Source organism: Musa acuminata, chromosome BXJ2-4 (assembly GCF_036884655.1).
Source record: "Musa acuminata AAA Group cultivar baxijiao chromosome BXJ2-4, Cavendish_Baxijiao_AAA, whole genome shotgun sequence".
NCBI classification, from domain to species: Eukaryota; Viridiplantae; Streptophyta; class Magnoliopsida; order Zingiberales; family Musaceae; genus Musa; species Musa acuminata.
This window is the reverse complement of record NC_088341.1, coordinates 10,520,146-10,536,761: the sequence shown is the minus strand read 5'-3', so window position 1 is coordinate 10,536,761 and position 16,616 is coordinate 10,520,146. Positions and strand designations below refer to the sequence as shown.

General features: G+C 42.3%; 2 protein-coding genes across 3 annotated transcripts; one reads left to right on the top strand and one right to left on the bottom strand.

Annotated features, from left to right (window-relative positions):
- Nucleotides 1-2,438: 2,438 nt before the first annotated feature.
- Nucleotides 2,439-4,008, bottom strand: LOC135609967 (zinc finger protein GIS3-like). The gene is made up of 2 exons (XM_065103825.1): nt 3,925-4,008; nt 2,439-3,849 (listed from the first exon to the last, which is right to left on the bottom strand). The coding sequence occupies exon 2, from the start codon at nt 3,245-3,247 to the stop codon at nt 2,564-2,566; it is 684 nt and encodes a 227-aa protein (XP_064959897.1). The 5' UTR covers nt 3,248-3,849; nt 3,925-4,008; the 3' UTR covers nt 2,439-2,563.
- Nucleotides 4,009-9,746: 5,738 nt separating this feature from the next.
- Nucleotides 9,747-16,503, top strand: LOC108952595 (AP-3 complex subunit delta-like). 2 transcript variants are annotated; one of them, XM_065103820.1, is made up of 3 exons: nt 9,747-9,898; nt 12,448-12,598; nt 13,437-16,503. In XM_065103820.1, exon 3 carries the CDS (start codon nt 13,527-13,529, stop codon nt 16,341-16,343), a length of 2,817 nt encoding a protein of 938 aa, XP_064959892.1. In that variant the 5' UTR covers nt 9,747-9,898; nt 12,448-12,598; nt 13,437-13,526; the 3' UTR covers nt 16,344-16,503. The 2 variants fall into 2 exon arrangements, with proteins under 2 accessions (XP_064959892.1, XP_064959895.1); XM_065103823.1 differs by having other exon boundaries at nt 9,788-10,209.
- The last annotated feature ends 113 nt before the right edge of the window (nt 16,504-16,616 follow it).

Sequence of the window (16,616 nt, the reverse complement as noted above, 5' to 3'; positions counted from 1 at the left end):
AACCTTGATCCCAGGATTATCTTTGTGGGCCCTGATGTCCCTGTTGCCATCGTATTGGTGGGCCATCTCCCATCTCCATCGTCACCCGACTGGGAGTTGGGGATGGGTTATAGAGAGCCTACACAGCTATTAATGGCCCCCTTGCGTATCTTGCCTTTATAGATATGTCTCTTTGGTGGCCGTCTTCAGAGAAAGCTACTCAACCCAACCTGGGTGGTGCAAGTTGCTTATTTCACAAGAGAAAGGCGAGGCCATGTCCTTCTCTTACCAGTCATGGAAACGTGAAGGGGTTGGGTGTGGACTGGAGAAGCCTCACCTAGAAAAAGACCAGCAAAAGAATATGGACACTCCTCCCACCACCACCATCATCTGATGTTTGAATCGCTGAAACTTATTCTCTTGATGATGCAGGTTTGTGAAAGTTGGTTGGAACACATTTCTTGGTGGGTTTAAGTCAAGAAACACCGCAGAGGATCCATGGTGAAGTGTTTGGTACTTTCTCCAGATGCCTGGCCTATCAAAAGCTAAAGGTAAGGCTTCAAGGAAACTATCACATATGTCAACACTTCTTATGACTTCCAACCACTGCACTTTGTAGGTTGTCAAGTGGATCCAGAAATTAATAGGTGTGGGAAAAGCAACCTAGTTTTGACTAAAATGTTTGGCACAATACAAGGTAAAAAGTTAAAGACCAAACTTGTTGGAATGCATGCGACTCTGTACTCTACTGAACTTTGGTAAATTAACTCCATAGCCTCCATGTTATTTCACATAAAAAGAATCGAATTCTCACGTCTGGACACAGTCTCAAGTTGCTGTCATTATTTTTCTTTTATGTTTCAGCTTAATATATAGCTGGAGTAGTCATCTAGCGGCTGTCATGATTGAAACCATGGAATATGGCTACGGACCCATCAATGCCCCTTGAAGCTGGCCACTCCAGCACTGTGGAGTCTTCACCATCAAACTCTTCCGTCATCCCTCTTTCTGATGTCAGACTTGCACAAGATATGCATCAGTATCTTGCAGGCAAAAGAATAACAGGAAGGTACTCTTTTGAATGAACCTGCAGAGTGCTTTAATAAGTTCTGTTTGAGATAACATACCATACTGTGGAGAACAATGACTTCATATCAAATTTAATTGGAGGCCGTACTGACTCTTGTCCGCAAAATTTAACACCTGATGCTTTGCGGATCTTGTAGGTTGAAAGGTCTATATCAAGGGAAGGTGATGATGGCATGAAGCTGGACTACATCAGTTCTTATCTCCAAAGGTAATTCTGCCAAGACCTTTTAAATCCTACCTTTATAGTTCATATACACATAACTATCCATATATATGCTACAGATGCTATTGCTGTCAACTTAGGCCCATGAAATCACCTGAGGCCAATTATAGGTGCTTTATCTATATAAACACCTCGTGATACACATTATGCTGCATGGGTGCTCTGTTGTTGTCACTGAAATGTTAAAAGTCTTCACCAAACAATCCAGACGTAGCTTTTTCTTGAATAGTTTTGAGCTGATCTATGACAAATAGAGATTGAACCATGTCTACTGGACACCATGATGTACGAGAGACTGCAGATGCATATGAACTAAAGATTCAAAGCCTAACTTTAGAAGAAAAATCAGTCAAAAACTTTTAAGCCAGGTGATACGTATCATAAGATGATCCAATCCTGGGACATCTCCGTTGGACTTTCTTTTGACTGCGAGTCTTCGCTCAGCTAACCAAATACTTCTGAGTGACCTGTTTTCTTCCTTCTAGATGTCTACATTTTCTTTCTCCTGCCACCAAATTAGTACGCTTCCTACTCTCTCTCTCTCTCAAGTTATTCTTTGCGTTTTAATTATGGGTTAATTCACTAATAATTGAGGTTATTCTTACAATATCATGTATAACTAACAACTAATATAGGATTTGTGATGTAACAAGAAAGACTACATCATAATTTTGCTAAGAGATTAGATGTAAAATAACAAATTTCCGGATATAATAATACCTTTGTTTACTTGATTTTATTATTCTTATGATTTATAATTTCTTTGATGGAGCTGTGGAGAGGACAAACAACACACGTACGAGTCCCGCGTCACACCTTATGGTAAATGGTACTTAGGATTCCCCAAGGAGATCGTGGGGATCCGGTCCAAGGGTGGTCCCAGCCACTTCGTTTGTACTTCATGCCATCGAACGCCTCGTGTCCTTTCCATATCGCGCTGACGTCATTTTTTGATCGACCGTGTCGGCCGTCGTACGCTGTCGCAGCAGAGGGGGAAACGTCCGAGCCAGCCAGCCCACTCACTCGTCCGAGACCACGAGTCGACTCGCCAACTCGGTTTGGCTCATTCATCACAGTTTTCTGCTTTTTTTTTTCGTCTTGTTAATGATTTATAGTGATGAAAATATCCAATCGGAGCAAGAAAACATATGAAAATTTTGGAAATTAGCAATTTACAGAGCTAAATTTGCGATAGAATTCAGCATATAACGATCAAAACTCAGTCATAAGATAAAAAGGAAGATGCGAGAGCTTGGCCGAGTCGAGACCGAGTCATGAACCAGCGGGCGCCAGGCTGAGGTGCAGGTCCAACCCGTACGAATCCTCCGCCCCATCGTCAGCTGGGGCCGCTCCGGAGAACCCCGGCCCACCGGCCGATTTGCCGTCGTCGTAGCAGCTTCCACCGCCGCCGTACACGCCGTAGGAGTAGTAGGCTTGCAGGGCCCGCGGGACGACGCAGGTACGCGACAGGTGGGTGGGTGGCGCGCTGCGAGCGTAGTAGACCAAGCTACCGGCGGCAGTCGCCTGGGAACCCACGACCGGCGTCGTGGCCGTAGGAGGTGGACGAGGAAGGGAGAGGAGGTGGGGCGGCGGGGCGAAGGCGGAGGCTACGGGTTGGTGGTAGAAGTTACCAGGGAGTGAGCGGTGGCCGGACGCCGCGAGGTAGTGGTGGTGATGGTGCAACTGGGCGCGCTTCAGCTGCTGCCGCTCCTTCTTGTGGGCGTTCTGGTGGCCTCCCAAAGCCTGGGAGTTGGCGAACTCGCGGCAGCAGTACTGGCACTCGTATTTCCTCCCATCTCCGTTGCCGGCGACGCCGCCGGAGCCAGAGGATGGGCTCTCTACTGCCGCCACGTCGCCAGATCCGTCCGCGGTGTTGTCGCAGACGTGGAATCCGAAGAGCTTAAGCCGTGGACTTGTGCTTGCCTTGGCCTGACACTGGATCCCGGCCATCTCCATATCCTGCCTTGATATGTATCTTAATCTCACAGCTCTACGTTACATATCACCTCAACACACACTCAGCGAGAGAGAGAGAGAGAGAGAGAGAGAGAGAGAGAGAGAGAGAGAGAGAGAGAGAGAGGCATCTGCGTTCATTCGAGGTGTGTGCGTCTGCATTTATATATGAAGATGTGAGGTGGTTTACGTGGAGAGAAGCTCATAAGACGGTGGAGAAAAGGGAACGAGACAGCAGAGACAGCCATCCCTGCCGCTGAGAGATAGGGCTGAGACGAGAGAGATGAGTTCCCACCGCTATATCCCAAGTAGCTTGTAGAGGAGGAGTTATTGGGAACACAACCCACGAAAAACTTGTGGAGGCTGAGATTGCGCTTGTCTTCTCTTCCTTCTCCATAATTTATCCCCCTATAGGAGATTACTCTATCATCCTTCCCTTGTGATACACATGCAGGTGGCTTGAGATTTTTTGATTACAGTAAGATTGATACTTGTGCTGTAGTGATAGCTTCTTGGAATGGTCCAATTTGTCCAGTGTTTGTACTGTGGAGATGAAATGGTGTCTTCTTTGGCTGAACTCTGTACATGAGCTGGGTGGCTGTCTGCTGATGGAATCAAGGAAAATGTTAGGGTCTAGAAAGAATCAAGAACAGAAGCAACAATAATGGAGTAGTACTTACATAGACCCTCTTGCACTAAGTTTTAGTATCCCCCCGCCCCCTCATGGGGTCCCTCAGTTTCTAGTACTTGTCTTTGTAGCATAGTCATGTTGGAGAGATGGAGGACTATGGCTGAGATATGAGATAGATCGGCTGCTGATGTACACCACACAAAGATTCTTTTCTTTTCTTGAGGCAACACCTTTCATGTTCAACACCATACTCAAAGTCCTCTACATAGATGACAAAGACATTGCAGCTCAAATCATGCTCTTTTAGCATGACTGATTTGGTTGAATGGCTGCCATGCCTTCATCAATCTACAAATTGAAGTAACACATCCTAGCTGAGAGCCAGCCATGCATTCTCATTAGCATGCAGGGGATTAGAATTATCAACATCAAGAGACAATATTCAGTAGAATCAAACAAGGAAGATCAAAATCAATCTACAATGTTTTTTTTTTGGAAATATATATATATATATATATATATATATATATTATAATCGATCAAACCATGCTTAGATATATATAGTTATATCAAAGATGTTCATAAAGAAATGAAACTTGATATCAAAATAGCCAAAAATGTCAATTTTGCATGGGTAGAGCCACAGTGTTATACATCAACATAGGTAAATTAAGCTCGAAATATGTATGTGCTGAAACGCACCTCTCTCTCTCTCTCTCTCTCTCTCTCTCTCTCACCCTCTCTCTATCAATCTTTAGGGTAAAGCAGAAGAAGTTGCTTAATCTTGTCGGTATTATATGTAGGTATAATGCATGTCAAGATCAGGAAGAAATAGATGGAGGGATTGGGTGGACCCACACAGGTGATTGTGTACAAGACCAATTGATTGGCCTCAAGCGTCCTTGGGACATGGTGTTGCAGCAGCAGCAACGTTGGGTTCACGGGCTGAACACCTCCCCTACCCTAAAGATATCACAGAGGACACACTCACTGTGTGGAGAATGAGACGCTTCAGTGTGGGTTTGCATGTCCGACGTCGAAGCCATCGGTTGACCAGTGACCACCTCACACGAGCTATTCTCTTGTCTCCAACCCCACCGTCCATGCCTTCCGGTCCCGCCCACACGGCCCGCACGTACGTTTCACCCACGCACCAGCTGAGGACATGACCCGACACAATATATAGCCCAGACATGCACATGCCTTTCGTAAAGATCAAAGCCGATGGACACATTTGGCAAACCATGATGACCATGAGAGAGAGAGAGAGAGAGAGAGAGAGAGAGAGAGCGAGAGAGAGAGAGAGTTATGGTCATCCCTGTTCAAAGGTTTGGGCTTGGAGATCCCCATTTGAATGGAGGACGAGATTGGGTCGATGTTAATGATGATGACAAGGACCATTTCTGATACTTAATGGAAGAGTTGATGTGGTTTTTATGACTGTCGTCTTCGATGTTGATGCAAAAAAATCTTGTGAAAGAGTTATTGACAAGGAAGATAGTGTGTAATGGAAGAAAAGGAAAGAGATGAGCAGAGAATAGTGTGGAGTTAATCAATGAAAACTTGTGCATGTAAGATAAAGTTTAGAGAGAGAGGGATGTAGATGTTGACTACACTTCATTAAGTTTCAGATTCCAATAAAACTCTCCAAAATCCAGATGATTTTTTCTTGTGTTTTCACTTCCTATACTCCGAAGGCAATCCTTGACATAGGTATTTACCAGTGGAGCTTTCGGGAAATCTCATGCACTGATGACCTAAAAGAAGCCATGCTTTATCCTCTCACTGCACCATCAAAGTTCAAACATCACTATACATTTCACAGCTTCCTTGGACTTATGAGTTCCGGTGTCATATTCCTACAAGCTTTTCCACAAGCTACTTATGAGTTCCTTTTGCTCTCTTTTCACCTCAGCAGTTGTCTACCATCTTTATTGCTTCCTCGTTCATCTCTGTCGACCTTTTTCGAGTCAAAAGTTGGAAGGAATGAGTGTCCACACTGTGTGGTTTTGTACATTATATCACAGTATATGCGTTGGTGACTCACAAGCTTTGTTTGAAAGGACAAAAGGTGTGGGAAGAGGACATCCGGGCTTATTTGTGCAGGTGAAGTAAAAGGTAGATGGATGTGTTGGCGTGATTGTCGTCGAAACTAGGGTTTCTATGTGCCTCTTGTCCTCTTCTTCTCGTCATGGTTGCAAACAATCGTTTCCATTCAGTCGCAGATCTCTCCGGATCTTATTAACTACGAAAAAAATATAGGCTTCCATGAGATCTGGGGCTCACATCTACTTACATAGAATATCAACCCTAAACTTAGAGTTAGTATACATATATAGATATATATATACATATATATATATATATACATATATATATATATATATATATATATTTATATTTATATATGCATGTAAATCCAAAATCTCTTTGCCTTCTTGCTCGGGAGTCTTTCTCCAATCCTAGATATCATTGTTTTCTAATCCTTTCCACTGCTACTTCATTGTACAAACATATCTAAGGCTTCACAAGATCAAACAGTGTTGTGATACTGCATGCCATCACTGGATGTAATATATGTCCTGTAATTATCTGTCTCTTGGAGTATTTTATGGCGCAGCTCATGTGGCTCGGAATGCCGATTTAGAAGCTCTCTCTCCAGCCTCGACTCTCATGATAGAGAAGTGCTGCACTGCCGGCTTGATCATTTGCTTTTATCCCATTTTGGAATGACACCGAGAAGCTGTTTCTTAGAGTAATATCAACTTTCATGGCTGTCAACATATCGCCTTGAATCCAACTACCGCTAGTCTTAGATCGTTCTTGTCATCATTAACAGCCATAATTTTTAGGCTTCCACTCCCTTGGGAAAAAAAAGGGAAGAATACTATGTATCGGTTCCGAGTTTTGCTTGCCCGATGACTACTGGATGTAGGATACCTTCTGTGACTCTTCAAGAACCTCATCATGACCTCAACATGAATGATGGTTCCCATGCGTGCTCATGAGTTTGGAGACAAGTGAAGGTGCTGTATACGGTTACTGCACTGAATAATGGTCTACATATAAGTATGATCCCACCTTCATGCGATCACCATCTCGACTTCCAGAGATGGAAGTCTTTAGCCACAAGACGACTGAATCGAGAGCCAAAGGTCCCACTTGATCCCTGCAGGCCTCTCAAGTTGGAGGACTAGGTTTGAGAGGAAGTCCCTCCTACCATGGATGGGATTTCTTGGGTTGGTCTGCTTCTGGGAGAGCAGTTGAAAGTGAGCCATTGTGATAGCAGTCATGCTGCCTGTTCGCCAACCCAGACCTCAGATTCACTAATGGTAGCCATAGTGAAGCTACTCCAATTCTTTAGTGATGCAGAGAATCTATAGGTTGCCACACAAGAAATGGCCTGTGGTTCCATCAACTTCAGATCTGTTTCCTTTTCATTCTTGTCCTTTAGGCAAGCTTACAACTTTGAGACTCTTTGTAGGACCCCATCACCTAACTAAATTCTAGCAAACATTAATGTGATGAAACATTCAATGAATGGAAAAGTTTTTGGAAGGTCTAAACATGTGTGCAAAGGGAACAAAAGCACATGGCCCCCTTCTCCTCTCAATACATGGAGCCAAGTTGAAGGTTGATTTGTCTGGTTCCCCACTGTGCTTGGTAAGAATCCTAGATGACTTTGGGGACCTATGTGGGATGATCACACACCTTCTATTACTTGTGTCTGTGCCACAATTTTTAGCTACAAGATTGACTTGGATCAAACTTGTGCTCCTCTACATATTCCACTACGGATGTTTCTATCAAGCATTTAGTGTATCAATCAGTGCCAACCTTTTATGCCCTCAAGAAAAAGAAAAGGTACCAATCTTTGATGTGTTATGATGAATAATTGTAACTTTTAGTGATCAATGGTGTTTCTTGTTAATCCTTTTTTTTTTTGGCAAGTGTGGATAATTCTTCCCATGTGAAGCACAAACAATGTCAAATGATGCTTGATGTCTCAAAAACATCAGCTCCTCTACATATAACACAACTGAACATTGAGGTGTTTACATGATGTTCTTTTAATGTCAATTTTTCATGTCTTGTCATGGGAAATAACAACTTCCTGTTGATAATATGATGTGCCTTGTTGATCCTCTATGGCTAGTAGCTATGGATGACAACCTCCAATGTATTCTAGATAGAATGTGAGAAATCTACTTTTGCAACTATTTCTACCATAAAAACATCATTGTTGTGATGTCATAGGATCATCTATTGCTGTCTCTTTAGTCTGCCTGACCTTGACAAGAAACTCCTTGGAATGGCTTTTCTTGTTCGAGTGGCTTCCACCAACCAATTATTTGTGTAATGCTTCACCTAAAGCATTCATTAATCATGCTCTTTGTTAGCTTGTAGATTGAGAGAAAATAAAGTGTCAGATGGCAACATCCAAGATTGCAGAATCAAGAACAAGGCCCACCAAATTGTCCTCCCAAAGGAAAATATTTGCTTGGTGGGACATCGATTATATCAACATTACATGGGATCATCCAGCTCCTACTCACACAACACATTGCATAGAATTAACACCCATCTCTTTCTGCATTGCATCACTCCCTTGTCCGTTAATAATTGAGCTAATGCCTTCCTTTATGGACAATCCAAACATTGTCTGCCCTACTATGGGTTTCATTTGGAAGTCATGTGAAGTGATTCCATATGGGATGATAATTAAAAGCTTCAGTCCGAAACATCACCTAGAAATTAAGCATAGAGAAGGGTCTATGATGCCCTAACTCTAGCAAAGAAGAACACCCATCGATTTCATCATGTGGAACTAATCATTGATTGCTGACCTATGATATATATATATGTCCTACAATTCATTTAGGACAAAATGTATTAACAACCAAGAAATGTTGAGTTGCATGTGGGACTTCAGGAACAACTGTTGACAGACAAATGCATGTGGAAATTAATCTTAGGACAAATCAGACCTATGAGCTCTAGGAAGATTTTTCTTGGAACTGTTGTTTTGTAAGAGTTTGTCTTGTCAATTTAAATTGGAGTTGAATTGTGATTGAAGAAACCATTAACTAAGCTGAAATGAGCTACAAACTCAAAGCAGACTACTGATGAATTCTATAATCTTTTAATGGTTGCAGCATCAACATCAATGTATATATCTAGCTTAAAACATGTTAAAAATATTAATCTCATTAGAATTCAACATCAATGTGAGATGACCATGTTCAGGTCATGAGAATAAAATAACTTCTTCTATAGAGGTAAAGATACTTAGATCGATCCTCCTTTTTTTTTTTCATTATTTGGGGTTATATTATTGATAAGCCCACAATTTGTGTCTATGAATTATGATTGCTTTTCACATTTCAAGAATAGGAAAGCATGAAGCTACTGTGTTGCATAAGAAATAAATCTCCAGCCCAATTGATTCATTCTCTCTTTTTGGAAACACAATGAGAAGTTGTGTCTCATGTATGTAACATTCTTGGCTATCTCCATTGCTTTGAATCCAAGCATTGCCATTCTCAATTTCTTCTTCTTCTTCTTCTTCTTGTTGACATCATTGTGAGTTTTATTTTGTAGTCTTTCCATTCCCTAAAAAAAGGAAACAAAATAGAAACAGGTAAGCTTCCACAAAGATTAGTTACTTCATTATTAATGACATGGATTATGGTTCTAATTGTCTATGTCAGAAGTAATGATAAAGATTCTGAATTGAAGTGTATATATATATATATATATATATATATATATATATATATATATAAGGGCTGTTAGGCGCTTGTTAACTTCTAATGGGCCGGTTGGGCGGGCCATTGTCGGGTCAGGACCGAGCCGACTGTGTGTTTATCAGGGCCGACCGGCCCACCTCAACGACCACCGTGGAGCCCGTTCCACTTCCGCCGGGGCATCGTCTCTGATCGCCCCCTCATCGACGCCACCACGGCTTCTCCTCCTCGTCGATATCACGCCGCTGCCACGTCCTCGGACCGCTTTGCCCTAAGGCAAGTTCCTCTGCCGTAATCCTCTTATCTTTCTTTTGCTTATGCCTAGTAGGGTATGGATCAATCCATGGTCGGAATTGGATCCTTGAATCCAGATGTATTCCCCACAAAATTTCTATCATACCCCATCAGATCAAGGGTTAGTAGGATTACCTTCCACAGTATCTTGAGCCGAATTCTGAACCCTTATATTGGCTTCCACCTTGGTTACTAGCACTTGAGCTTCTCCACGCCGATCTATGATCCTCATCCGCACAAAGTTTGTAGAAAGGAAACACAAAGTGGAAGGAGAAAAACAGAAGAAAACTCAGGTCTTTTTTGTTTTACGAAACTCTCTTATCTGTTTGATACTGGTTCCAATCGATCGTTTCGCCATTTGAGAGTCAGTTGCATGATTTCCCCGATTCTTGCTTGTTTCTAAGGTGATTGTTTATCGGAATGAATATGTTGTTGCTAATAACTTCGATGAATTTGATGTTTATAGGGGTCAAGAAGGATTTTTAGGTTATCTAATTTTACATTGGAGAGAAAATTTTCATCTTGCTTAGCTAGCTGTGATTCTTAAGTTATCTTTTAGTTTCTTGGCATGCTAGAGTTGGATGTTGAATGCTTTATGCTGATAGTTCTATAATTCTGTTTGCATGCCAATTCTCCATCTTATTTCTAAGTGTAATCAGCATGTATGCTACCTGAAAAATTAAATCTTGTTTAGTAAGCCTCACAGATAAATTTACAAGGCAATTTTTTGCAAATATCAAGGTTTGTTGAATTTTACATGTTGGTAATGTGGTACGATTGTAATGGAAATGCTATATGCTTCCAATGGTGTTGAAAAGCTTGTCTGTCTTTGCTTGCTGGCTAGTCAGAAAAACTAATCATCTTGGAACTTCACTATCAGATATAAGCACAATATGAGCTCATGCGAATTCTAATTCTTTTCTCAGTTTGTGATAAAGTTATTCTTATTTTGAGTGAGATAAGGAAGTCTGTCATTTTAGTAGGAACTATTTCTTGTTATTAAGCTTGTTCATGACATGAGTTATGCCATATATGTACAATTTTCTCCAAAATAGATTTGTTGTTGTATGATGTTCTTTTGTTCATCATCACATGCATCCGGGACACTTTCAGCCATGCTCGAACTCTTGACTGCACATCCTGTGCCTTGTCCGCTAGGATGTCTCCTTAGAAACTATTTTTGGCATCTGACTTTTGGTACAAAATCCAAACAGATGTTCAACTCTCCATTTATTTGTAGCCAATTCAACCTCCCTTAGAACAACTCTATTAGTAAATTTTGTGTAAAGCTGTCTCTGTTTCTCTTTCTATGTTTGCCAGCATGATCCTGCATTGGCTATTGTCATATTTAACTTAGTATGGTATCATAAAAAAAATATTGTTGCTACACAAGCACATGGAAGATAACAGTTGCTTTCTTTTTCTTACACCACATTTATATTTCATGTGGCATTACAGTTCTCCAGATTTCAGTAGAATCTTTTTCATCCAGCAGTAAAGAGTTGAGATTGTAATAAGTTCAACTTGTTAGTGTGATTGTGAAAAAGTTGGGGTACAATTTATTATTGCCTATCAGTGTATCTTGTCCTAATCTTAAACAAGTGACGTGTTGTCTTGTGCAGTCATATCTATTATTAATTACAAAATGTACCCAATACTACAGTTCCATTTTGTTGCTTAATCGAGCATGACAAGGTGTTGCTTTTGTATATAGCATATGGTCCTCCTCCTTTCTGTATATTTGTATATATTGGATGCCTGATGTACAATTATCTGTCGCCACTAGCTAACTCTCTTTGCCTAGTGACTAAAGTTGGACGTGCCAAGTCTGCTAATCTATATGCTCAACTTTGTGCATGTCCCATATGAATTTTGTGTGTTCCCACTATTATTATTATTATTATTATTATTCAGTTTTTAAGTTATTATATGATGCAAAATCATGAATATATGCTTGCATCTGGGATCATGTTCCATGGGCTCGTCTTGTTTCTTTTAGATGAAATATTATTCTGTATCACAAATTTTGTCTCCTTGATTGCGTGAAACTTAAATTGAAATGAATTTAAAAGCCTACAAGTTGGATCAGTTACTCTCCTGCCGAAGTTTGTCTCAGCTGAGAATTTGGTACAAGATTTGCTCAAATTATGTAAAATCTTTCTGTGCTCCTTTAAATAAGTAATCAGCAATTCATTTGCATTTCGCAGTTGCAGTTGCTCATTAGATTGAATACTGTCCTGATTAATTTTCACATTTTCGGTTGCTGTCTCTTGAGTTGGAGGACGATTCTCTGCAACAATCTGCATTTCCCTTAAAAGTTTCTGTAGTGCAATTTGTACTCGTCTTGAACAATCACCTTCTCTTTTGCTGTTGGCTATCAAGACTATTTAGATGCGCCCAATGAATAAATGGGTCCTTCATTTTGCTGCTGGCTTTTACCAATTGCCATCTGATCGGCTGATTAGTCATAATATATGCCGACATCTTATTTGCTTAGCATTGTAGGTTGAACCCTTTCTTTTTACCTGCAGGGAATTCTGAAGGAAGTTACTGTAACTATTATCGAGAATTGTCTATCTGGTGAATGCGCTTTGCTGATCTGCCTCTTTAGATGCAGATATGAAGATTAGAACCAGCACCTGCCAATTGTCGATGTAGATTATGCATCTTCAACCCCATAATGTAAGATTTAAGATCCCTGAGAAGTGAAATATATTACATTATAATTTGAGAATTTGCATGTTTATCCATTTCCCTTACAGTTCCAATGGTATCAGATAGTTGGATCAGTAAATCTCATGAATTTAACATATTGTTTTCTGAATTATTATACTTTGTTATAATGTTCATGTGGTATTATCATTATCTGGCCTCCATCCAGATTAATATCCATTTGTGAATGATATGTTTGGTGTTATGGTAAACATTAACATGTTGTAACGTAGAGATACTTAACCATTTCGATTAAAATCAGCCTGATAACATGTGCAATTATTATTAAAATTCCAGAAGTATATTGTTCTACCTGGTGAATAGTAATGAAATCAGAGAATGCCTATTAATCTCATCTTGCAGAAATAATTAGAATGGAAGATAACCTTAATTTCTAATCTTTTTCTTGCATGATATGATCATGAAAGATGTAATAAAATGTTACGACAAGAACATAATCATCACTATGACAATTCTAGCTGTCCTCGTCTCAAACATCATGTAGCTGATAGTGATCTGAGTAAAGATAAATAACTCTTCAGCTATGCTTCGATTCAATTTGCGTTTCTTGAAGTTTGGTTTTAGGTTGATTAGCCCAATTAATAATTTAATCTATTATTTGAAGATAATGATCTTTGAAATAGTGCTACACAAGAGCAATAATAATAATAATAATAATAATAATAATAATAATAATAATAATAATAATAATTATTATTATTATTAAAAGAATTGTGTTTTGATCATTAAAATGTTGCCAGAAAATGATTTAGTGGATTAACACCGCCAAATACGTACTTGGAAACAGAATCAGGTCCACTGGCCGGCGAAGGCAATATAAGACCGCAGCGAGGCGCCGATCCCACACCCTTTTTGGGCCTCCCTCTCTTCCTCCTCCATGGCCGCCACCTCTTCCGCTCCTTCTTTGGTGGATACACTGTTCCAGCGATCCCTGGACGACCTCATCCGTTCCCTCCGCTCATCCTCCTCCTCCTCCGTCTTGGAGGCGGCCGCGATCACCCGCGCCCTGGACGAGATTCGCCGCGAGATCCGCTCGCCGGACCTGGACACCAAGGCGGTGGCCCTCCAGAAGCTGACCTACCTGGCCTCCCTCCACCACCTCGATATGTCCTGGGCCGCCTTCCACGCCCTCGAACTCCTCCCCTCCCCTTCCCTCCCCCATCCCCGCGTCGCCTACCTTGCGGCTTCCCTCTCATTCCACCCTTCCTCTACCGACCTCCTCCCCCTCGCCACCCACCAGCTCCGCAAGCACCTCGCTCCTTCCCCCGCCAACACCCCCGCCCTCGTGGCCCCCGCCCTCCACGTTCTCGCCCTAGCATCCTCCGCCGACCTTGCTTGCCACCTCGCCCCCGACCTCCTCCCCATCCTCTCCGGCCAGTCGTCCAACCCCCTTCGGCCCAAGGCCATCGCCACCGCCCTCCGCGCGCTCGCCGTCTGCCCCGATGCCGCCCCTGTCCTGTTCAAGCCCCTCGTCGATTGCCTCTCCCTGTCCTCCGAACCCAGTGCTGTCTCCGCCGCCGTCAGCGCCTTCTGCGAGCTCGGACTTGCCGCTCCTGACCCCTCCCCGTACCTCCCCCTCGCCCCCGAGTTCTACCGCCTCCTTGTTGACTCCCGTAACAATTGGGTCCTCATCAAGGTGCTCAAGATCTTCGCACGCCTTGCGCCCCTCGAGCGCCGCCTCGCCGTCCGCATCCTCGACCCCGTCTGCCAGCTGCTCCGCCGCTCCCCTGCCAAGTCAGTAGTCTTTGAGTGCATCCGCACCGTTCTCTCCAGCCTCTCAGACCACGATTCGGCAGTCGGGCTGGCGGTGGATAAGATCAAGGAATTCTTGACCTCGGATGATGATCCCAACCTGCGGTACCTTGGCCTTCAAGCTTTGGCCATGCTCGGGCCGGCATACTTGTGGGCGGTGGAGGAGAGCAGGGAGGTCGTTATCCGGTCGCTGAATGATACCGATACCAACATACGGCATCAGGCACTGTGCCTCATAATGGGGATGTTGCGTGAGAGCAACGTGGTTGAGATCTGCAACCTGTTGATCAAATATGCCATGAAGTCCGACCCAGACTTTGCGAATGAGATTCTAGATGCAGTGCTTGCAACCTGTGGCAGGAACGTATATGAGCTAATTGTGGATTTCGATTGGTATGTCTCACTCCTTGGTGAGATGGCAAGGAACCCACATTGTGCCAAGGGGGATGAGATCGAGAGGCAGCTAGTGGATATTGGATTGAGGGTGAGGGATGCAAGGCCTGAGCTCGTACGTGTGGCTCGAGACCTTTTGATCGACCCTGCTCTGCTTGGGAATCCTTTTCTCTGCAGGGTACTGTCTGCTGCTGCTTGGGTTTCAGGTGAGTATGTTGAGTCCTCAAGTAACTTGTTGGAGCTAGTGGAGGCACTATTGCAGCCGAGGACTAATCTCCTGTCGTTGTTGGTAAGAGCCGTTTACATCCAAGCTGTGTTTAAGGTTGTCACTTTCTCTTTCATTTCTTTTATCAAGCAAATACAAGCTTTTGATATGAAAAGCTCAGCTGATCAAAATGCTGCTTTTGAGAACGAGAATGATGTTGCTACAGCTGATAAGGCTGTTATCTTTGATTCAATTGATAACAATGAAACTATCAAGCATGAATCTTTGTCACACCTGCTGGATTTTGTTGAGATGACAGTAGGCCCTCTGTCGGAGTGTGATAATGTGGAGATCCAAGAGCGAGCTAGGAATGTTCTTGGTCTGATTCATATCATACGAGAAACTCAATATTGGGATATTGTGGCAGAACATGAATTAACAAGGGATAAAAAGATAAGTGAAATTGTGGAACTTATGGAAGCAGCATTTTCAGAAGAGCTAGGTCCAGTGTCTACAAATGCACAGAAAAGAGTTACAGTGCCTGAGGACTTGATTCTGAATGAAAACCTTTCTGATCTTGCAGAAGTTTTAGGTGATATTGATGTCACTCCATGCACATCAATATCATTTTCCCTTCGGTGTCATCATCCCACAGAAACTAAAGAGGACTCTGCACCAGTTATTGAGCCGAGTTCTTTGCTGGCTGAACACCGTAAGCGACATGGGTTGTACTATCTTCCCACGGAGAAAGATGAAGTTGAATCAAATGATTATCCACTTGCTAATGAACCTCTGTTGGCTGTCAGTCATGTTGACGATGCCAAAGACATTGTGAAGCTCACTGCACAATCATTTATTCCAAGAAAGGCAAAGCCCACGAAACCACGACCTGTGGTGATAAGGTTGGATGAAGGAGATGGTGACTCGAGTTCTGGTTTGACAATGGTTAAGGAATTCAAGGATGATTTATTATCTGGCGCAATCCGGAATGTTCTTTTAGGAAATGAAAGCAAACCATCATCATCCTGTGATATGTCATCCGACAGAACTTCTCGACGAGGAGAGAACGATGCATCTAATAATAATGATTTATTTTCTCAGCCAAAAGAAAGTAATGCTTTAGATGGTAGAGAGCATAGAAAGTCAAGTTCTAGGAAGAGCAGACATCATACTCGCCACAAGGAAAAAAATGGAAGCCTTGGGAATGAGGATATTGAAGAGACGAGCCATAGGCACTCGACAAGGAGTAGCCGCCATCAAGGGAGGCATAAGCATAGAGAAAGAGGGGATGCTCCTCCAGATGTCGTTTCACAAGAACCAGTTATCCAAGATTTCCTTTTGTGATTTCTGTTTGCCTACCTGGATTTTGTCCGTCTAATTGCCTTCAAAAGGTTTTTGCCTTTGCATATGATTTCATTCGCCTTTCCCTTCTTGCCAAGGTCAGTCTGTTTTGGCAACTGTACATTCTATATATATAATTTTTCATTCGTGTTTCTTTGAATTATTTACTGCTTCGATCCTGTATTGCTTCCTTAGCTCATGCTCTCTACAGTACCTTAAATGCAGAGACACTGAATGTGGTACATTCATCAAATGACCAAAACAAGGTAAGATTTA